The sequence below is a fragment of the Seriola dumerili genome, unplaced genomic scaffold (genome assembly GCF_002260705.1).
Source record: "Seriola dumerili isolate Sdu_G_001 unplaced genomic scaffold, Sdu_1.0 BDQW01000024.1, whole genome shotgun sequence".
Lineage (NCBI taxonomy): Eukaryota > Metazoa > Chordata > Actinopteri > Carangiformes > Carangidae > Seriola > Seriola dumerili.
Window position 1 is genome coordinate 1,810,757 of NW_019174279.1, and position 23,221 is coordinate 1,833,977.

Genomic DNA, 23,221 nt, shown 5'->3' on the forward strand with positions numbered 1-23,221 from the left:
TCAAAATGATGAACCGACAGGCCGACCTACATTGCCATGCTTTTTAGCCACACTGCTAGCGTGGCTAAAAAGCTTTTATACACCGTGTCATTCCTCCGTCATTATGGACAATTTCATTTCACGTACTCGCACTATTGAGATCAGTGAAGGTTGTGACAATCCTAACTGAATTCGGTGTCTTTGCTCTTTCAAATACATGTAAGCAAGACCGGATTCATTTCATTATATTTAATTAATTTAGGATTCTCCTTTTGTAATTATTTTATTCTGATTCTTCTCTTAATGACCTAATATTTGCATATATAACAAACCACTGGAATGCATGCATATAGCTGTAAATACTACCTGCAATATCTATAAACTAATGTGGTATTTAATGATTTTTTTTTTCTAAGTAGTCCCAGAAGAGATTGCATTGTGTTATAAATATTACATTCATTTTTTTCTGTAATTACTTGTTTATTCTGATGTGCTGCAGGGTAGACTCACTAACCATGTATTCGTCATCTTATTGTACATGCAAATTACAATATCAATGAAAAACAACTCTATGAGTCTTAAATGCGGCACAGTTGTATCAGAGTAATTAGCTGTGAGTGTAGGCTGACCCTCAGTAGGTGCACTTGCGTACTGATGTATTCTGCTTTTTAAAATGAGCTTGAGCTTCAGAGTTTATGGAGGTCCTCTGTTATCCACAGTATATTACAATTAAAAGTTTACTGTACTTTTTAAAAGGGTGGTGTGGGAGTCATTAATTGTCCACATTTCCAAAGCAGCAGAAGAAAGAACAGTCAGAAGATGAGTTAAAAAAAAAAAAAAAGGATGAAGCTGCAGCTGCGAATAACTGAGCAGCCTGCTATTGGGAAGAAAAGATAATGAGAGGAAATCTCTGACTGATTTTTGCTCTTGTGAGATTCCCCTTGGAAGTCACTTCCACTGCATGTGTCTCATGCTTGAGATGTGAAAGGAAGTAGGTGTCTCTGATGCGTGGTAAGAATGCTGTTTTCACAAAGCAAGAGGCCTTAGTTAATCATAAGTTGATAATGGAGGAGGTCACTCGATGCAGGCTGGCCAGCCACGGTTGACCGAGACATTACAACAAGGAGAAACAGGACGAGCTCATTTGTAATGAATTATTGAGAACGTCATATAATGAATCCTGTCTCCTGCCTCTGCAGGGTGCCTACAGACATCAAAATTGCTGATTGCTCTAACTTCAAATGAATGTATTGCATTTTGCATTAACTTATAAATATAGTCATGGAGGAAAAGTCTGGGCTCATTAGTTTTAACCATTTGCGTGTCAGTGTGTATTAAATAAAAAGCTACATGTATTCTGTATATTTACAAATGATTATCCTCACTGCAGAAGGGGCCGGTGTGAACCGAAGAAATGCAATTATTTGCTTTGAATATTTGTATTTTTATTAGCGATATACTATGAATCTGTAACTACAACACAAACTGTTTGTTGTCAGCTCCAGTTGAGCATTTTTAGTGGATGTCAGTTTTTTTTTTTCCTTTTTTTTGTTTCAGTTTCTCAGTTATTTATTATGAGAAACTAACCTTCACTTAGTACCACTCCTGCTGGGTATCCTGCCAGTTATAGTAATGTTCATTTTATGCCCGGCTGGTGAGGAATATCTGTCTTATTAAAAAAGGACATACTTTGTTTTATTTTCAAAGGCTGATTTATATGTCCAAATAATTGATTTTCAGTATTATCTTAGCACCAATGGTGGCAGCAAATACATCTGTGTGCCTAAATGTCACTGCTGTCTGCCTCGGAAACGCCACTAGAAATTAACAGCAGGGAATGCTAATTGTCACCATGAAAAATGGCTATGTAGACATTTAGTGCAAATATGTTGCTTTTTAATGGGAGAAACCACGACAAGCAATAAAAATTTTGCCTTGTGGGAGTAGACAAATCGATAATGTTATTTAAGCAGTCCTATTATGAATGTGAATCATTATTTTATGTGTAATCTACAGTCTGGTATGAGTCGGCAGTTGCATTTTGTACCGTAGCACCCTGGTAACACAATACCAAAGTTAAGTTCAGAAATATCAGTTTTTAGACACTGAGTTAAAGCAAAAACTCTTACAGTTATACTTTATGTGGGTCTGGGAAGGTTAGCCAAGCATAGGAGAAACATTACAACTGTCAGTCAAATCAAATGCCAAATAAAGGGGACATCTTGTATGACTGAGCCCATGAGCCTTGTGGTGGATAGCTGGCTGGTTGGGACTGGGACTTATGATTCAGTCTGGAAATAAAGACTGGAGAACAGGAGCTGTGTGGGAGCTGTTGGACTAGTTCCTCCAAGCCATGGGTAAAAGAGAAAGAAAAAAAAAGAAAAAGAAAGAAAGGCAATGCAATAGACTAGCATTGCATTTCTTTACTTTGGATTAGGCTACAGCCCTCAGTGGCTGTTGTTTGGTTTGTAAATTTACTTTTATATTCATATTACAATGAGTAGTTTGTCAGCATTAAGTAACTGCAGTTCCCATGGGTTTGGGCCATAATGGCATGCTGTGAAAACCCCATCAGACATGTTGAATACTAAGAATATTATCTGATGTCTCGTCAAAATGTTGAAGTTCTGACCCATGAGTACTCACTAGTTATTACTTCATTATTACACGAATACTCCGTGGGTTGGACCACAACCCAGCCTTTGTTTTGATCTCAAGCTACCCACCTGTAAAGTTTTCTGCTAGAATCTTGCACAGTTAAGACACTATGTCGCTGACAAAATCTGTCCAGACAAACAGACAGACAGACATATAAACACCAAAGTACTCAAAACTGTCTCTGTGGTAGTCCCTGCTACAATAGGTGTCTTCAAGACCAGATTTTGCCATGATAACACACACCGACACACACCGACACACACACACACACACGCACACACGCACACACTCACTCACAAGGTGAAAACAATACCAGCCACACGCTGTCACGGCTGGTAAAGAGGTTACTCTAAAAAGACAGCAGGACTCTGGCTCTCTGTTACAGAGGAAAAAGGCGGGACCAGTCAACAACCTTCCCTCCTCTGAAGGTGATTGCCTGCTCTTGATGCCACCCCATTTTATTTAGATCAGACTCCTGTCAATCTTGCGCTCTCATTTCCAAACCATCAATACAGCAACTTGACTGGCGCTGTTCTAAGCACGGGAAAATATTTTGTGTGTTGCCAGAAACCAATAAATGTGAGGTATGAACACATTGATCAGTTGGACAGTCAGTCAATCAGTCTGTCATTCAGGTCTGTCTGTAATCTGACACTTTGCCCATAACCTCAAATGGCACTGCCTCACATTATTGAGTGATGCTCGCTTGCTCCATATTGCAGTCTTACTAATGTGTGCGATGATTTTTTTCTTATCGACGTGTCTACTGTAAATAACAAGTATTTCACATAGAAACAAACAAAGCTACTGAAGCAGGTGAAGAATGTGTAGGCACAAAGCAATTGGCTACAGGGACACTGTATTATGACATTAAAGAACAGGTAACTACAGCTACAACCAACCAACAGTCTAAATCCCCAAGATATTCAGTTTACTAGAATGCAAGATAAGGCAAGGTCCTAACATTTCAGAAGCTGCAACCAATTTTCTGTCAACCCACTAATTAGCTAATTGAATAATTTTTTCAGCTCTATACAGAAGCAAAGAGATATAGCAGGGTAGACATATCTGTCTCAACAATGGGAGACTGATGTGATTATTTTAATTATTGCAGTATATTCCAGGAGACAGGGCCATACATGGCTCCAAGCATGTGTGACTGCATCTTCTAAGTTAACACATCGAAATGGAGGTTACGTTCTCTACTGTCAAAATGCAAAGGCTTTTTCTAGAGTTCTCAATAAGGTATGGAATATAGCCGATTTGGGATCGTTCATAATTCAAACAACCATAAAGTTCTCCAGACAAACTGAAATCACATCCAAGACTGTGAAAGGTCTGGTCATAAAAATAACACTCAACAGCAGAGAGGCTTTGCATGTCTTCAGTTGGGATTTCGTATCCACATATCTTAGTTTACAGATCTGTTGTCATATTGACACTGTTGGCTGTTTGTGTCCTGTCATAAAACATAATGTATCAAGTTGTACAGCGCTAAGAGAGGGCAGTAGTAGTGCCAAATCCCGGATATATTTGCATATCTGGGGTGCTATAAATTTATAATGTAGAGTTCTTTTTTATAAGCTGCAGCAAGTTGTAAGACAATTCACAAAACTTGGCATTTTATCCGAATGGCTGCTAATGAACTTTTGGTTGTCCCACTGGAATATTCAAAGCAAAACTACACAGGCAAAAATGAATAATAGCAAGAAAAGTGCTGGCTTCTGTTATATTTCTCTTTTGAAAAGGAGATACACAATGAACCCGGGATTTTTTTTATTTTTTATTACAAACTGAGGTATACCTATATAGCATAAATAGATATTTTTTACATTTTATGATCATATTTCATGATGATTTTTCATCTTTATCTTTACCATTGTAATCTACATCCTATTATTTTCTTTGCTGAGGGAGCAACTGTTACATAACCTAATTTCCCCCTGGGATCAATAAAGTATTCTGATTCTGATTCCTGCAAAATCAGTAACTTTACTTGTGTTGGGTTTACATACAGTACACCTCTGTAATTGTAAGAATACATCTATTCTATTCTATATATATATTACGCAAATACATTTAGAGATAGTCTCTGCATGTCCAAATGCAGAGGTTTTACTTTCACATATACACGTAGCATTTCATATGTGGACAGTGTTTATGGAGGAAAAGCATCCTGCTGTTCTGTTTTATTGTCTGCATAATATTCTGTAAATACATGAATAGTACATTGTGCCCTCTGATTACCCTCTATTTTTATATCATCTTATGTCCATGGAGATTCAATTACTGGCTGAATATAGCTGATTTATGTGACCATTCAGTGCTGCCTGGTTTAAAATCAGGGAGAAATACAGAAAATATGCATTCATCAGTGTCTCTAAATGCCATAATGAGGTGAAAGGATAGTCAGGACCGAAATGGTTTCTTTGCCTATTTGCTGTTCTATCCCTCTCTACTGTCTAACTAGCTAACACCGTGTTGGGAAGAAAATGTGGCTATTGATGTCCTTGAACTTTTGCCTAGTTTAATAAATTCTAATTAGATTAGAGCAAGAGAGTGCATGAAAAGACAGCTTTTTTTTTTTCCTTTGCTGATTAGACTGGGGAAAAAAAAATGTATGCATGGGGCTACATTTTTTGCATAGAAAAGCTCATTAAGGCTGCTCTCACAGAAGTGCAAGGGAAGTGGAAAGAAATGGCTAAGCCACTCAGGTTCACAGATCACACTTGTGTTTGTTGTGTGAGAAACACAGAATGAACAAGTGGTTGCCTTCACATGAGGAAATATTGCATACTGAATAATAGTGTACATATGTATTGATCAGCCACATCAATTCATCATGAGTATCTCACAAAATCACAAAGTTATTCCACTTTGACGAATTTAAACACTGAGTCATTTTGTCATATCCATCCAGGCACTATCCCAATAAACTGTGAGACATTATGTAGAATACTTGCCGCAGCCATGACAGATTATTCTCTGCAAATTAACCGCTTCACCTGGTACTATCAGTGAATTGAAGAAAGGGATATCTTTTAAATTACCTCCTTCTTTTTAAAGGCTTACAGCACTTTTGCTGAGAGGCAGAGGACCTGAGCGCTTTGACTGGCTATCAGACAGGTACATCGACAATAATGTGAACTCGCCCATACAGCCAAAGCTATTCAGCCAAAAGGTATTGGTGGGGGGACTACAGTGTCATGGGCCTTTAAAACTCCGCGTTCCTCTGCAGCAAGTGTGTCGCCAGCTCCCTATTTCACTGCTCTGCAGAGCACAGCTGAATGGACAGCAGCCATTGTGTGCCCAGATAATGCACTTCAATCATCCTTAATGTCATCATAGCTAAAAAGGCTCAGAAGCCTGGCTGAAGGGGCTTTATTTCCTCCCATATCCAAGAAGAAAAATGGAAGTTTTAATAATAAGATTTAGAATGGTGCTTGTTTTGCACACTAATTACACTGACCAGCTGTACCTCAGTACAGTATGTGTATAGGGTTGGGAATTTGAAATGAGCGTTGTGGCTGTTTGTGATGCGCATATGTCGGTGGCCTCTGGGTGGGAAACATTTAAGCAGTCATGTTCAGGTTAAAGCCGATTTAATTCACTTTGTTGAGTTGAGTTTTTTTTTTTTTTTTTTTTTTTCGTAACACTTAATATTCTGGACATGGTAGGCTGCAGGGAAAGCTTGTGGTGTGGTAATCGATTCCATACATTGGCCAACGGTAAGATGTTGAATGGCTAATTGACCACAGTAATGGTGCATGGCTATGTGGTGGACGATGGAGACGTGCACATTAAAAAACAATTAATTTTCAATACTAATGTCACTCTTGGCTGCCTCTGCTGCTGCATATAACAAGGGGCTGTCACTGATAAGTCATTTCATACTCCATCTAGGATTTGATCCAGGCTCGCTATGCAAAGTTAGACTTGTTGGATTGAGACACGCTTCTGCCTTCCTCCTTTCTAGAGCCACCTGATTAGAATGAAGTCTTTTCTTTTTGGCTGATGAGTCCTTCTTTGCAAAAGCCACGAGGTCCAGGTCTGGTCATGCACTGATCACATTTTCTCTTTCTAGCTACTGAGTCAAATTTCTTTTACTCTTGTTTACAGCATATTTCAATCTGCCCACAGGCAACTTTGCACTTTGGCAGCTCCACGTGGCAACAAGACATCATTCTGAAAGTTGTAATAGCTTCTTTCTCCAGAATTTATAACCTGACCTCAATAAATCACAAATTTGAGCTCTAATTTTACTGTGTTAGTAGCTGGGCAACGTTGGAAATGATTTTAAAAAAGAGCCAGCAGGTTCAGCTATCACTGTTTAGGAGAGTTTGTTCTCATTTTTTTCATTCAGATTTTGATTTATTACTTTTAGTGCATGTTTATTAATTTACATGCACATGGATATTTGATGTCTTTGATATGGTTACAGTACACTGCAACATAACAAAGTAAAATAAAATAAAAAAACCCACACTGAGGCAATGGCTTGATTGAAGAATCACAGTAACCTAAATTCCCTGTGTAATAATCTGTGTGTAAATGGTGTGTTCAATAATCTAGTTAATGTTCAGAAAGATGTAGCAGACTACAGGAGACATCTTTGTTAGCATCACATTGTCAGATGAGGAAAATGGAGCAACTTCACTGGCGCTTATGCTTTTTTTTTCCATTGATGAGTAATTGCTGCTGCTTTAGCCCAACACACTGATGTTTCTGTTTTACATCTCACCACAATTGGCAACACAGCTGTTTGTACACAGACAAACCACTTTGTATCTGGTTGACACCGTGGCCTTTATATGGTCCAGGAGAGAGACCCAAAAATGACAAACGTGCAAATGAATGGAAATGTTCTATTATTTGTTTGCTATCAGGTCTTTCATCGGCTTTTATATGGATGATTCCAAAGGCCTCTAGTGGATAATAACCTGAGACCTTTTTCAGGATGCAAAAATAAAAAACATCATGAATTAATTATTCCAATTTTTAAATGCACCCTTCCTTTTCTTATATCACACAATTACTTTGCCCTACTGAAATTACAATTATCCTCCACAAAGACTCAGCATAATTTCAACGGTGCTATTCAGCATAATTTAAAATTAAGATAATGCTTCTTTGCTCTATTACTTTGACGGTAGTTAGCATCTCTTTGATATAGGATTGCAAAAGTTTGAAAAATAAGACTGTGGATACCTGCATTAAACTTGAAAAGTACCCAGCATCATGCTTGGCAGGTTGGTACAGTACAGTTTGGATGGTATTTTATTGAATGACCTTTCCAGGGTGATAGTTTTTTGTGACTGTGGCAATGTGTCTATTCATTCTGTGTTTGCCTCTATTACAAAAATCTAGACTAGACTAGAGGAGAGATTTCACAGAAGCTAAAATGAGACAGAATCAAACCAAATGAGTGGTTACATTGTGTGGTGTGTTTGTCTCTGTATTATAATGTGTTCCCATAGATCGTCGAGTGGTTAAATCCCATGACTCTCGAACCACATGCCCCCCTGTCCTGGGATTGAATCCCTGTGGGGTTTTCCAATTCTCTCCCTCCCTCAACCCTTTACAACAGTCTAAATACAGAAGAGAAAATACTACAGGTTAGAGGAATGTGCACCTCACTTGAAAAAAATATCATTCTGACATTGTCTGTCATTTCCCAGAATAATTGAATAGATTGGATTAATGCAGGCGATAAAAATGATGACCTATTGCACAGTTTATTTTTTGTTTTTTTAGTTGGATCCTTGGCTAAGTGTGAGCCATGCTTAGTAAAACCACAAACAAGTAATGCTGTATTTGTTGTTCAGACTGAGCTGAGGCTGTTGGTCTTCTGGTTATGTTTAAGGGCTTCATTTTAAAACTGACTTGAAAGAGAAATTGTCATTTTGCAAGTCAAAATCCTAGATATTTGCTTTAAAATTAAACACAATTTAAATATAAATTCTCTTGGAAGGGGAATATTCAAATTAGATTAATATAAGTGTATTTGATTGGTTATAAAGAAAAACAAATAGTGATTACAATCCTGTACAGCCATGCATGACTTTGAAACTTGTAATAACTATGATGGTTCTCATGTTCCAGGCCTTGGCATCAGAATCCATTAAATAAAAATCCCATTGCGCTGCTGTTGTGCTCTTGTCTGAGGACATTTCAGCATCGCCACTGTGTCCTTGTAATTATTTTGGAGAGCGTATTTGCTTTAACATGAGCTTAGCCAATGAGCCAAGACAGGGCATGTTGCAGGCATCTTCCTCATGACTAACTTGCATATGACACAATGTTCCCTGTGCTGATAGATGCAGGGTGGCAGTCTGAAGCAGTGGGTTTTACCACTGCAAAAGGATCAGACATGATTGGTGCTGTGGAAAAGCTGACAGCATGAATTATGAAAGTCTCATTAGGGGCTGTTGGAAATGATTTATCTAGCTACGAAATATGGTCATCCGACCACATTTGCCTCCGTGGCTACAGAGTCCATATTGTGTTTTGCTCTTTTAATTTCTAAGGTGTATCATTTTCCGTTTATTAGCCAGGAATTTCCATGGAGGCTAATCCATGACTCTATTAAACCGAAGGTCACTACTTGATATGCCAAGCAAAATGGCTCAGAAAAGGACAAAGTATGCTCTTTGAAAATTGGCTGCAGTCGCAAAGGTGCTAAAAAATGTGTCATGTTTCTCACTTGACAGATGCATTGCTTGGCATGGTGGCGTTGAGCTTGGCAGTGTGCGTGACTGCCAGGTCATCTACTGGGGTTGTGTGTTTGTATACTGATGCCAAGTGCAGTTTCCATAGTTTTCCAATGTCCATTCACAGAAGCATTGTTGTAGCATACATATCACAAAGAATAACTATGCAAAAATTTACAACCATATATTAAGATGATATACTGCTGGTCAAAAAAAGAAATAAATAAATCTTGTTTTGATGCAATTGGCCAGAACTTACAAGAGAATATTTCATTAAATGCTTTAAGCATGAGACTAGTGTCCCAGATATGAGAAAGCCTCAGTGTTTCACAGTGTGTGTGTGTGTGTGTGTGTGTGTGTGTGTGTGTGTGTGTGTGTGTGTAGTTTCTATACTACTCATGTAACATGACTTCTCTGTCTGAAATGGTTTCATTAGTAATCCGCTTCCATCCTTGTTTCTGTTGGTGCACAGTAGTCCTTTCAGTTGTGTCCCTGCAGCAGCCCCACTTTTAGTCACGGGTGGTTCAGCCGTGTTGCTTTTTGAAAAGGCGGGTGATTTCGCAAGTTATAAGCTGCAATCTTGGCATTGCTTTCACTTTAAAAATGCTCCATAGGCGGATCCATTTTCTGATAGCATCATGCAGCTGAGCTGAAAGCGCGACACACTGCTCACATTATCATGCAAAGGGTACATCGTTGTGAAAACCCAGAATAGATGACAAGGAAATGAGTATCTTCATTTGTTGTTGTTGTTTTCAATTTTCCTCCCCTCTTATTTAAACCAAAATGAAGCCCTCTTTCCGGAGAGTGATAAGCAAGCAATTGTTTACAACCACAGTAATGTGGATGATGCTTTTGTTTCTTGAGCTGGCAGTTTATTATAGTGTATGTATAATGTTTAGACTGTGAAATATGCATCTAAACCGTGTGGTTTTTGACAGAGCAGATATTCAATTTGTAGATGTTTGGCCGAGTTGAAACGATATGAAAACAGACAGCTGAAGCCTGTTCCCTGAAGTGTATGGAAAAGAGGAGGAATGATCTGCTCACGGCACCCAGCAACAGGGCTTCTTGATCCTGTGCTTTGATAACGTCAGAGCTCCATCTAGGTTGCTTTGTGAGGTACTGCTCAATAACCTTGTGATTTAGCATTGTGCTGGAAACTGGAATCAGTGTAATTTCCATAGCCACTCATTTGCCAGCGCATCAGTAATACAAACTATATCCTGTCTTGCTTACGACAGACTGTATTCCGACAGCTTGTCTCGCTCCATTTTTAGGCGAGTTCACATGACTTTTCAATGAGGTGCAGTGGAAGTTGCACAGAATTCTAATTTGGCTTCAATCTAAGTCATTAGGAGAGTCAACAGGAAGCAAACAGATGGCAGAAGGAATATGATGGATAATTGTATGTCTCAGAGGACAATTCGTAATTTGTATCTGATTCCGTGCAACCCCCTCATTTTCTTAATGAAGGACTAATTGAGTTTTTTAGATTGGCTCAAGCATATGGTCCCACCAATAGTGAAGGATTTGTATAATAGCTGTAAACAGATACATCGAGAACAGTGGAGTGGATTCATAAGCTCCTGTTTGAATCATAGTCTGATTTAGACGTTGGAGTAATGTTTTAGAATCAGTTTGGATGTGGAAGTGTATTTATGAACTAAAAAAAAAGGTGCATCCTCATTACATCATAACCACCATCACTATCATAATCATATTATCTTCTTTCTTTTTTTTTAACATTGATTAGTAATCTATCACAGTTTTGTCTCAAACACTGACACTTACTTTGAGAAAATCAAATGTACTGTCCTGCCTCTAAAATGTTGGCATAAATAAAACATAGTGGTAGAATCTGTACTTTACTTATGACTAAATGTATATTTGATGGTTTTTTTTGTAATGTATTTTTTATGTTTTCTACTGTAACACATGACTGATTTTCTTTTTGCTTTCCCCTGGAATGTGTTTTTGTTATTGTAACCTTCTCCTTCTCTCTCTGTTGTATTATTGTTAATTGTAAGTGTTATGTTTATTTTTTTGTAGAGGAAAATCCATAATGAACCTGAACAGGCTTTGATTATTTCTCTGCATTGATGTTTCGATTTAATACCTCCACAAAACAAGCAAATGAGCAGGTGCTGTTGCTACAAACGAGTTTGTAGACCCTTAAATTACATTACAACTGTTTCAGCAAGTGGTCAATATTACCGTTTGTAAAGGTTAATGTTTTTAAATATATTTCCCTTGTAAAACTAAAATCTTAACAGAAGTCCAATATATCTACAAAGGTAGTTTAAGCACATTACAACCCAGAAATATCACTATATTTGACCGAAATTTTGCCAGCCTCGGTAGCTCAGCTGCTGGGGAATGGATGAAAGACAGGCGTGGGATAGGGAGGTATCCCTTTTCCTGGTCTGCATGGACTGTGCACTTGTCTCTATTTTGGGAACTTACACTCTTCAAAGTGCAGTAGTAATGAAGTGCCTCTCATTAAGAGCTACATTTGTGACAGGCAGTCAGTCAGGCAGGAATGCATGGAGGGCAGTGAGTGGAGCAGCCCTGATAGGAGCTACTCATAAGGGCTTCTGAGTAAAGGCTCATTTCATGCAAGGTTAGACACATCAGTCGTTGGACATGAGGCTGGCTTTTACTGCCTTTCAATAAAATTACACATGGAACGTGTCCACACAGTGAAGATGAACCTGGAAATGAAATGTCTTCCACTGGACTCTCTGCGGCTGGCGTGATCACTGCCAGTGCTTAGGCTTAAAATTCCCTGCATGCAGTGGATCAAAGCCTTAGTGATGACAAAGGTCATGGGCCCAGGGAACTTTCATTCTCTTTGATTGTGTGCTGAGTCTTTATTTGTTTGTAATGTGTACCGCGTGTATTTAGTAGCAGGACATTAATTAAATCAAGCGTGAATATCTCTGTAAATACGGCCACTAATTAAGCTTGAAAGCATCAATGAGCTGCGATGGGTCAGAAAAGCTTTGAGCCCACCAAATCACTCTCTCATAAATAGTTTGGCTAGGGCAGGAAAATAGTGGCCAGCACTATCCATGTTTGCACACCTTTGACACTGATGAAAGCCTGTGTTGCCACAGCACATACAGTAACACAGTTGCCTCAAACTCAGAGCCCTGGTATCCTTTCTGTCATAACCTTCATTCATTGTCACCTGCTGAGGTCACAGCCCAGCGGTGACTAGGCTGTTGCGCCTGCATAGCCGGTAATTTGAGCAGACATTTTGTTAAATTTTGGCCACAGACTTTGGTTGTTTTTTAGCTGCTCCACAGCTGCCGTGTCTGCATGCAGTTCTGGCTTGGCTAACAGATGCACCCCTGGAGATCAGCCTCCAAAGCTGATTGAAACAGAAGAGTACTTTTCCTTTTTAGAGCGGCCAGACATATCTCACGGTAAGATCAACTTGCAAAGGAGCCTGACTCACAAGACTAGCAAGCCAATCATTATTCACACTCAAAATAGCATAATCTAATTTCCACCTCTTTATTACCCACCAGATTTGTTGATAATCCCTGAGAAGCAGGCAAAATGGCTGCCATTATAAACTGATGGCACAGCGTGGTGGCAAAGAGAGGACCTTGCTTGCACCTTTTAAAAGATTATTTTTTATTTATTTATTTTTTGCACTTACTGGAAGTAATTGCAGGTTTGATGTTTCATAGTGTAACTGAATGGAGTGCTAATTCTGCCCTCTTAAGTAAAAGCGTGTGTGTGCGTGTAAAATATGTAATAGGTTCCCAAAATATTAGGTCTATTATTTTGTCAGTCAGTCAGTAAGAATTCATATTTGTTGTATATATTGTAGATGTTGGCCACCTCAGGTTTAACTTGCCTGGATGTTCAAGCTGCTAATGCTAACAATTACACAGAGACGTGTTACTGTATCTGGAACTGAATTTCGGTTCATGTATGTATGGTCATGTATCTGTGGTGAGTGAATCTGCTGACATTTATACTTCTGGAAGATAGAAGCCATTTTTTGATGAGACAAAACACTTATTATTGCTTAATGTACCTTTCTATTTTATCTAAAGGGAAACACATCACACAGAGGAAATAATGTAGATATTACAATCTAACAATACATAGTTAGAATATGAGTCTTTGAAAGAGCTGATCACACGCCTCCATGTGCAGTGAGCCTATATATAAAAAGACAACAGTTTTATTCCAACATGATGACAGGTTATGATGTTAATGATGCCCTTAGCCTCACTTTGTTCAGTAAAAACAATAGACTGCAGATCGACTGCGTTTCCATTACAGTATCTGCACTGATCTGATAGATACACTGGCCTATATGACAGCTCTTTGTAAATTTTTAATTCCAAATGTTCCCTCAGTTATTACTAATTCCATGCAATTACTATAATCCATAACATAATTGAGGTCTACTTGTAAGAACTATACAGTATATAAAACAATTCTTCTGAATCCACTCCTTTCTGATTTCTTTTTTTTTTTTTTTCATTTTTAAATGATTGCCACAAAAAGCTAAATGCCTTTAGCCTAACAGGTTTTTGCCTGTAATAGAAGGAAACGTGGTTATTGCTGCTCTGTCTGCCAAGGTCATCCAGGCAATTCAGCACCTTATTTTACACAAATGTATATATACAAAAACTTAATCTCACAATATGCTAGGTATTTCTGGAAAGCATTGCCGCTATTCCTCTATTTTGTCAGTCCTGCTAAATTTCACGGTCACTGCCATTCCCGTAGAAATGTGATGTTTAATTCCTTGCCCAAAAAACGTATGCTTTATTGGTGGCGCCTCAAGGTTATGTGCATGCAAAACAAAGCGAATGAATCGCTCATTGCACTAAAGGAAAGAAAGCAGTGATGGAATCTGATGGAACCAGTGATGGATTTCTCTGAATGGCATTGTCTCTCTGTTGTTGTTGGAGCATGATGGTTGATGGATATCAATAATAAGTATTTTCTTTAGTCCTGAGTGAAAGGCAGACGCCTCATCAATCTTAAATTTAATTTCCTTGGAAACACACAGTTTAAAAGATCATGTCCAAAACTTCAAAATAATGCTGTCTCAAACTAAAGTAATGCTAAACTTATCATCTAAGCTTTCTGCCTTGTAAAACAATGAAGACACATTGTTTCGGGCTGTTTTGACAAATGACAACAGCCTGTCCCTCCATTTATTCAAATTCTGGTTTGTCTCTCATGTCTACCGTTACACCGCCACGGACTTGAATACAATTCTAGCAGTTCGATTAAAACCCTCGTGCTCATTTCTCAGTACTTTTCTGGTGTCATGTTTCGACATCCTGCTCTTTTCCATTCTACCTTGGGCCCTCTGAAACACAATGTTAGGATTAACATCTTGGCTTTGTGGCATCAAAAGCGACTCCAGTCTCACACACTTAAAACTGAGACTTCTTATGCGCTAAATTAACCAGTTCTCGTTTGTGTACCAACAGGTTGAGCTGTTTTAATAGCTTCCTGTCCAGACTGATTTAGATATAATTACTCAAACATCCATCATGAAACGATGAGTCTGTGATGATGGAAAACTTCTATTTAAGAACCTGTGATGTTTGATTCATCCTGCGCGTCCCTCTGTAATGACTTTGTCACCGAAGTAACTCACTGACATCACACTTAATGACAATTATATAATCTCTCTCATGTTGCAGTGCTTTTGTTGTGTTGTTCATCATGAGCTGCTCAGAGCTAGATTAGATTAGGTGTGACTGACGGTGTGGCTAATATCACTGTTTAATAGGCTGAGCTGATCAATGTTTTGCAGAGGCGTGTCATTTTCAAAAAGGTATATGATAGAGTTATGAGCGACAATTTATGAAGACAGTCGTGTTGATTGGTGCTTAAAAAGGACAATATAGAATGAAACAGCCTCCAGCACCATGTACAGTACAGCATGTCCTCCTTGATACAGGCACCTTTACATTAATGTTGCTTCTAAATGTAAATAATAGGAGAAAGGGGCAAGGCAGGAATTATTTCCTTTCAGTACAGTATATACCGAGAATCGCACAAAACTCTGAAGCTCTGTAGTTGCCTGGTTATGGAATACAGAACAGTGGATTGTATATTGATTTGCACATATTTTGCATTATTAACATCGAATGTTACTGAAAAGTAGAAGCATTAAAAGAAGCCATGTCATTTTCCTAATGAGCAGCAGAAGTGGCATGAAAGTGTTAATGCTATCTTATAGCTTTTAGTGTTAAGCTTCATTTGTATAAATTCATTAAACAGCAGTGTGCCCTGCTTTTTTATATAGTAGCAGACGTTCAGGCTGACTAAATCTGACAGCGCTTTTACTTTGCCAAACGGGGGAATCGGTTCATGATCCAAAACACCACAGGGTAGAGCACCAAACACAGTAAAGGGATAACATGTCGAAGTATCTACAGTAGTTAGCCTTACAGGTCTGACCGTTAGATCAACTGCCCACTGTTTGTCCAAACACCAGTGGACCTACACATTCTTTGTCGGGCGCAAGGTTCACACTGTGCTTTTCTGCTTAATTTGAGCAAAACAGATGTGGACATGATCAAATCAGAGTGAAAGACCTTTGAACATGCTTCTGGAGCTCATTACTTTGTGCAGTCATGGTCCTGAAGACACAAATCAGCATCAAAAGGCTGCAATGTTTGTTTCTACCTGGTCGCTTTCTCTCCTATCATTATACCCTCTTAATATACCTTTTTTTTTAATGTAAGCACCAGCACAGTTTTCCTGATGCTGTTATACTGGGAAGGGATTGTTATCTGAATGTAGCTGACACTTTTTTTGTCTTGATTTATTTATTTATTTTTGCTTAATCCAATCATGGAACATGTTTGTTGATATGATTTGGTTAATGCCAACAGTCTGATGCGCAGATCAAACAGCTGTCCATTTTTTATTTATTTATTTTTTTGTAGTCAAGTGATTTACCATGTAATTAGTCATAAAATTTAAGCTTTCAGTGGAACATGATCAGACGAGATGACAGATTTCCTCCTCTAGGCCTCACTGCGCAGGGAGGTCAGTCTTTCTACACTCACAGTCTGCTGTAAGAAACAGGAATCTGAGGCTACAAACTATAGTACAAGTGATGATTTAAACATCCTCCCTATCAATGGCTGATGCATTGTATTGTCTAATGTACTAACATAAGCTATGTGTGAATTTGTTGTTGATGCATCACCTGCATTGCCTATTTGCAAATGATATAATCACCTCATTAGGACCACACTGGCAAAAGTAATGCTAGTTCTTTTTTTTTAATCAAAGCAGTTCAAAAGCAATTTGCATGAGCTATTTAAGTGAGTAAAATATAACAGTTGTTTTACAGTGTGTCGCTTTGACTTAAAACAGCTGATGCAAATTATGAACTCAATGCAATATTGCTAGCATCACTTTTCTCAGTGTGGCATCAGAACTCATTGTCTCTTTGTCCCTCTATGGGAAACAAAGAGGGCATGCATTGTAATGAATACAGCTCAGAATACATTTGTCTAATTTTACAAAGGCTCACAATATGGACTGGGTCAAAAAAATAAAAATTAAAAAAATCCTACAAAGATGACAAACTGTTGAGGAAACTGTGGATCAATAGCATGTTATGTCCATGACCCCCTCCTCTGTGGCTTTCTGATGGCTTACACATTTTTACTTTCATTTCCTTTTCTTTTCTTTTCTGGGTGTGCAGGAGGGTGGGGAGGGAGGGAGCTGGTCTGATGAAGTGTTTAGAGTCTTAAAAACCAATGTGAGTTTATTTGCATGTTTGCTATGTGTCTACGCTGTGCTTTCAAGCTCAATTAATACTTCCAACTCACCCTTATAAATTCGTTGCATTGTTCTATGCCCTAGAGAAACGGACAAATTAAATACAAACTTGTGTGGTCTTTGTTTCTAGCCATGTACTGCAGTTGCTTCGAACATCCTGAAAAACAGTATGTAATAAGCTTTTGTTCTCAGAAGATCATGTTTAAGCCTAGCTTTCATATCAACCTCTATTTTGTCCCATAGAATATGGAATGATCGGAGAGCATACAGTAAAAAGTCAGCGGCCAAGATCAGTTCATGACACAAAGGCCCTGCAGGAGCAAGCTGAATCTGCTAAATTTATGGCACAAACTGGTAATACAATAGTTATGTTTCTTTACTTTATTTTGTTAACTAAACTTAATTTCATCATGCATGCTCTCTCTTGTACTGCACCTTTTAAGTGGAAATGTTTTGCATTATTATTTTTTCCTATACTCATGCTCTATTGCTACATATGAAGTAGGAAGATAAATTTCCCATTTCTCTCTCAGTATTTACTTTGACTATAGAACATAATTGGGTTTTGTGGGAATGTTTGTTTTTTTTGTCACATAGTGAGTTGGCAAGTGAATTACCCTTACAGTATATTCATGGAACATTAATTAAACAGCAGTTTAAAACTAAGGCCCTGATGTAGTTAATCATTTCCTTCAAGGCGTGATAAATTAAATGTCATTCGATGAAAAACCCACCCCTTCAGCCAAATATGAAACACATACTTGGCAAAGGTTGAACTGATAGATACTGCCCTTAGAGATAAAATGAAGCTATATGGCTTAATCAAGTTAAAAAACGCTGAAATTATTTAAATTCATAATGACATTTACAACATATCACCTTAGCATTTTTAATAAAATCACAAAGTATTGAAATAAGTGACAGCAATGTCAAAGCAAATCCTTAATTTTGCTTTCATTACTTAGTTATTTTTAATTTAAATCTGTCCAGAACACACTTTTTTTTCCAGTGGGTGGGTTTAGATGTAGCTGCTATTAAGATTTTTTTTTTATTATTATTATTATTTATTTTGATTTTTGGGAAATGTTTTAATTTTTTTCATGTGTTGTTCCATTTAAATTGCTGTCATTGAAAAAAAATCCTTTCATTACCATTTTAATTTGCGACACACCATACTGTACATACATACGTACCGGTACTAACATATACTCATTAACACCTCTCCATTTTACACACGCTGTGAGATATGTTGTTTCCCTGTCCAGTCGCATCGCCGTGCTTTTCTGTTTCTCATTCTCACACAATTTACTCTCCCTGTACTGCCTCATTTAACAAATTGATCCACCTTTCAGTCTATTTTATGATCTGAAAAATTAAGGGCAAGGTTTTTAGATCCCTATTTGGCTGAATCTATGTGTCCTTGATATTACAAGTTGAGAAAATACTTTAAAGCATATTGTGCTTAAAATTCTAATATGATTTGATGACTTCCAGTGACATAAATGTATTCAGAGCTGCAATTGAAACTATTCCTCTCTGTATTAAATTATTCCTCTAATGCATAAAGCCTCAAAGAGAATGAATACTTCACCTGAGGGTTTAACATAATCAAACATCAATTATTCGGTGACTACTCTGATGTAGGAATTTGATTGTCCACTCCCTTGTCACCAAATAATGTATTACTTTTTTCATTTAGGCTACCATGGCTTTGGAAATCACCCCACTGCCTCATCATAATATACAACTTTATTTAGCATTTCATGGCATTCTGATATTTGACCCTTTAGGACCATGAAGATTGAAAGGCTCAATGCTGTTTCTTCTTATTAGTCTTTTTAACCTCACTCAAAAGATATCTTGAGATGAATGTAACAACTAAGGCCATCTTCCTCACTAACTGCTATGCTATATATGATTATTCAATGGCAATCTGTCTGCACGCAGAGTTAAACTACTTCAAAGTCTGCTTGCCAAAAATTTCCATATGGGCTCAAAGGCCTGGACCATAGAAACAGAATCCATTTTCGTTCTGTGGCTTAAATACTCCCCATTACGCTTCCTTCTGGGCACTCACAATTGAAATTTGAATATATTGAAAACAGTCTGCTTGGAGCCACATTCACACACATGAAAATGGCTGTGATTTACTGAATAAAATCAGCTAACTTCCTCATTTTCCTCTACCTCTGGGAGTTAACAGGTTAAGATGGATTCAAAAATTATTTGGATCCATTGTCTAAAAACACAGAATTTGCTCTACTGTTGTCAAGGAAACTAGATAGTTTGCTGCAGTGCAAGGGAATCCACATCTCTGAACTCTTTCTGAACTAACATCCATTAAAATCCATTTTATTTTCTCAGCTGTTGTCTTTCTTGCATGTCACCATGTTCTTATGAGATTTTGTTTGTTTATGCTGATTTCCTCACTTTGTTTAAACATATTCTTGGGTTTCAAAGAAATGCATGAATTATTTTTCAAAGATGAAGTAAAACAGTTAGATGTTCATTCTTATAATCATAGCTAAGCCTTTTCTGTGATCTTTGCATAAATGCACATTTAAACTTGTCGTAAAAAAAAAAAAGATTGATTTACACATCTCTCTTACACTATAAGGACCACTGTTAATGCAACTGCTCTCAGTGATTGCACACACACAACACTTTTATTGTGCTGCATGCAAACGAAACCACCAGTCAGAAGAATGAAGCTGCCAATTCAGTATTTATCAAAGATCACATAAAGGCAGCATAGACGGTACAATAGTGTTCTTGTAAGTCTTAAAGGCCCCACCTCACCCCAACGTGACTCATGTTAGCCCTCCCCCATTTTTACTCCACCCCGCCCACCTTGCCCCACCCCACCCTGTTAGCCCTGCCCCAGGACCATATTGCTGCATTTAACTAGTGTCACCCTTCTCCCACACAGGTGAATCAGGTGCAGAGGAGTGGTCCCAGTGGAGCTCATGCTCTGTAACATGCGGTCAAGGGTCGCAGGTGCGAACAAGAACATGTGTCTCACCATACGGAACACACTGCAGCGGCCCTTTAAGAGAATCAAGGGTTTGCAATAACACTGCCCCTTGTCCAGGTAGTGTTAGCCGCAGATTCTTGAATATTAATGTTTTGCTCATTTGTTGTTTATATGGGAGGAAATGTGTTGCTGTGTTTTAACAAATTTTTCAATGTGTCTATTTAAGAATGTATTATTATCATTATTGTAGATATTATTATTATGATTGACCTGATGCTTTCTTTTTTAATGTTATTTTGTGAATGTGTTTTTCTTTTTTTCCATAATCACTTTTGTGTTTTCCATTTCATGTAACTGTAAGGCAATTCATCAGCATTGAAATGGTTTAATGACATGTGGTTCTGTATGGAGCTTGGGGAGCAGTAGATACTGATATGTCATCAGCTTCATTTCTTGAAGGTCAGCCGTGCATTTTAAAATAGCTTGGCAGCGTTTCTTCAAACACGCTGTAAGGCATTTCTTCCTCAACCCATGATGGCATGGCAGATGAGTCACTGGTAGTCAGGTATCAGCATCAGATGCTTTTCTGACTGGTGATTGCAGAGCGCTAATGTTTGTCAGTATGCATCTGGTAGGACAGCGTGTCGTTCTAAACCAGTCACCATTATCCATTTCTGGGAATGTTTACACAGACAAATATGCTGATTTCCTAATGAGATTCTGAACTCATGTTTAGTCAAGATATTTGATGGCGCTGTTAAGTGTAGTGCTTCTGAGACTGCATCACACACTCTTAATTAATTATGGCTGATCAAAAATACTGCAAGCTCCATCTTCTGACAGTCTGATCTAGGATGTACTGCACTTCATTTTTAGATGCGGCATGTGTAAATGGGAAGTTGGCAGTTTTCAAAAGGGTCACTCTCTTACTTTGCGTGGACACTTAGAGCTAAATAGAGAATGAGTCATTTCATGAGAACAGTTTTTAAATACCACTCTTGGTGTGTTTCCTCTCTGGCCATTAATATTTAGCTCAGACAGCATTAAACCTCCTATTTCTCAAGAAGAAAAAAAAGAAAAAGCTACACAGCCCAATTCCAGGTATATGCATTCATTTCCATGAAGAATTATTATTAATTTAAAACCAGAACTTAAAGAGCTACCCATGTGAATTCATTATTGTCCTTGATTTATCTCAAGACCGGCAGACATTAGGCGTTTGCTCATGGCTAATTGTGGATCCAGAACTTTCTTTCACATAATAAAGCAGAAACACTTATCACCAAATAACTGGGCCATAAAACTCTGGGAAGTCACTAAAGCAATTTTGACTTTTCTCACAAGGAGTTACACTGTGTTAACTTTTCTTTTTTAGAGAAAATAAGATGAGAGTCTTTTTCATTTCTAAAACGTCACTATTCATAATTTACTGTATTGTTTCATGGGTTATTAGTTAGACCATATGAAATGTACTGTAGTCCTGCAGAGTTGATACTGCATTGCCTGATATCTAAAAAAATCATGGTTTTTCTCTTCACTTATTTATATTAAAACGCGAGTACTGGGATCATAGAGTTTGTTTCTCCAAGTCATCTGAATAAATACAGCTGATATAGAACAAAGTTTACTTAGTTATAGAAGCAAACTGGTAAAAAAAAAAATCCCACCTGGCATGGTGCCACATGAAACACAGAGTCCATATCTAATATTCTGAAAGGCAGACAGATCGATCCGCTTCTTCAAAATGTCTATAGTATGCCAAGGCAAAAGGATATCTCCAAAATAGAGCACGCTTAAATTAAAGACACATCACTGCAGTCTGAAAGGAACCTTACCTTATAGTCACCATCACTGAAAACACCAGCATCGTCTGTGAACAATGGTTGAGGCGCTGCAGGCGGCAGATCAAGCATGCTGTTAGAAATTCTGGGCCCTCATACAAGTTGTGATCCTGTTCATCCAACACAATGAATCTGCCAAAATACAGCAACATTTCTGTTTCATAAAATATCCCTTTTGAATGAGTATCCCCCCCTTTTTAGATCAACCAGCAGCACCCACGGCTTTTTCTTCGTTTCCTTCTTAACTGTAGAGCAGTTATTCAGACAAAAAGCAGTCCTGTCTACAGGAATTCTGTTGATGTTTGACATGTCTGCAGTGCAGGATTTGCATCCAGTGCCAACGTTCAGAGCAAATACAGAATTAAAAGTTCTTATACTGTAGCAGAGAATAAAGTATTGAGGTCAGCATCAGCTTTCAATATTATTCTGTTGGGAAATATATAAATAGTTAATTGTTAATATTAACTAATCTCTCAATTTATCAACCTAACACTCCCCTTTGTTATTAAAACACTGCACACTTAAACAAACATTATGCAAAATCAGGAGTAAAACATGTTTATTATTCTTATTCCGTCCTCCTGAGGGTGCTAAACTTTTAAAAAATTACTTTCATTTGTGTTAATATTTATTCTTTCTTACAACACAGTCAACATTTAACAGTGTCTGGTCTGGTTGGGGTGAGGGTTGTTCTACATCTTCAGTTTTAAAATTCGTGTGTGCCTAGCAACAAGGGAGAAACCGTCTGTTTAGCTGCAGCTGATAAAGTTCATGACACCATGTCCTAGAACTCCACTGTCAACCACATCTGCCACAAAACACATGAAAGAGACATACCTTTAAACCTGGGTGAGATTTCCCGGCACTGCAGTTAGCACGGCTTAGTTTTGGCTTTAACTAGCAAAAGCAATAAGTAGCACCTCGACACACGCTCGTTCACCGTGTCCGTGTTCCCGACAACATCCGCCTCCACAGGATATTAATGCACCTGTGGATTTCTTTCACAATAAAAGTCGCGCTGATTGCAGTGAAGTTATACTGTATGCCAGCCACGTGTAATGGTAGAAGACATCTGTAATGAATGTGGGCCGACAGTGGAGTTCTGCGCCACTAAGGAAGCAGCCCTTTCAGATTGTGGCTGATTGTCAGTGGGATTAATGTGTTGGTTTTAGCCTTGTCTGGGATTTGTTGATAGTATAGGTAGGCTAGAATAATGACAGCCTTGAACATGTAACAACATTTATAATTTAGGACAGAATATTGCCTAT

General features: G+C 38.1%; 1 protein-coding gene across 6 annotated transcripts in view; it reads left to right on the forward strand.

Annotated features, from left to right (window-relative positions):
* The window catches only part of adgrb3 (adhesion G protein-coupled receptor B3), a 115,567-nt gene that overhangs the window by 27,668 nt on the left and 64,678 nt on the right, over window positions 1-23,221 (forward strand). For 5 of the 6 annotated variants that reach the window (XM_022762872.1, XM_022762890.1, XM_022762907.1 and 2 more), the window contains exons 3-4: window positions 17,382-17,492; window positions 20,068-20,229. The exons of the other annotated variant lie outside the window; for it this stretch is intronic. In XM_022762872.1, coding sequence (XP_022618593.1) covers window positions 17,382-17,492; window positions 20,068-20,229 — 273 coding nt within the window. The remainder of the gene's footprint in view (window positions 1-17,381; window positions 17,493-20,067; window positions 20,230-23,221) is intronic. 6 annotated transcript variants of the gene reach the window in all.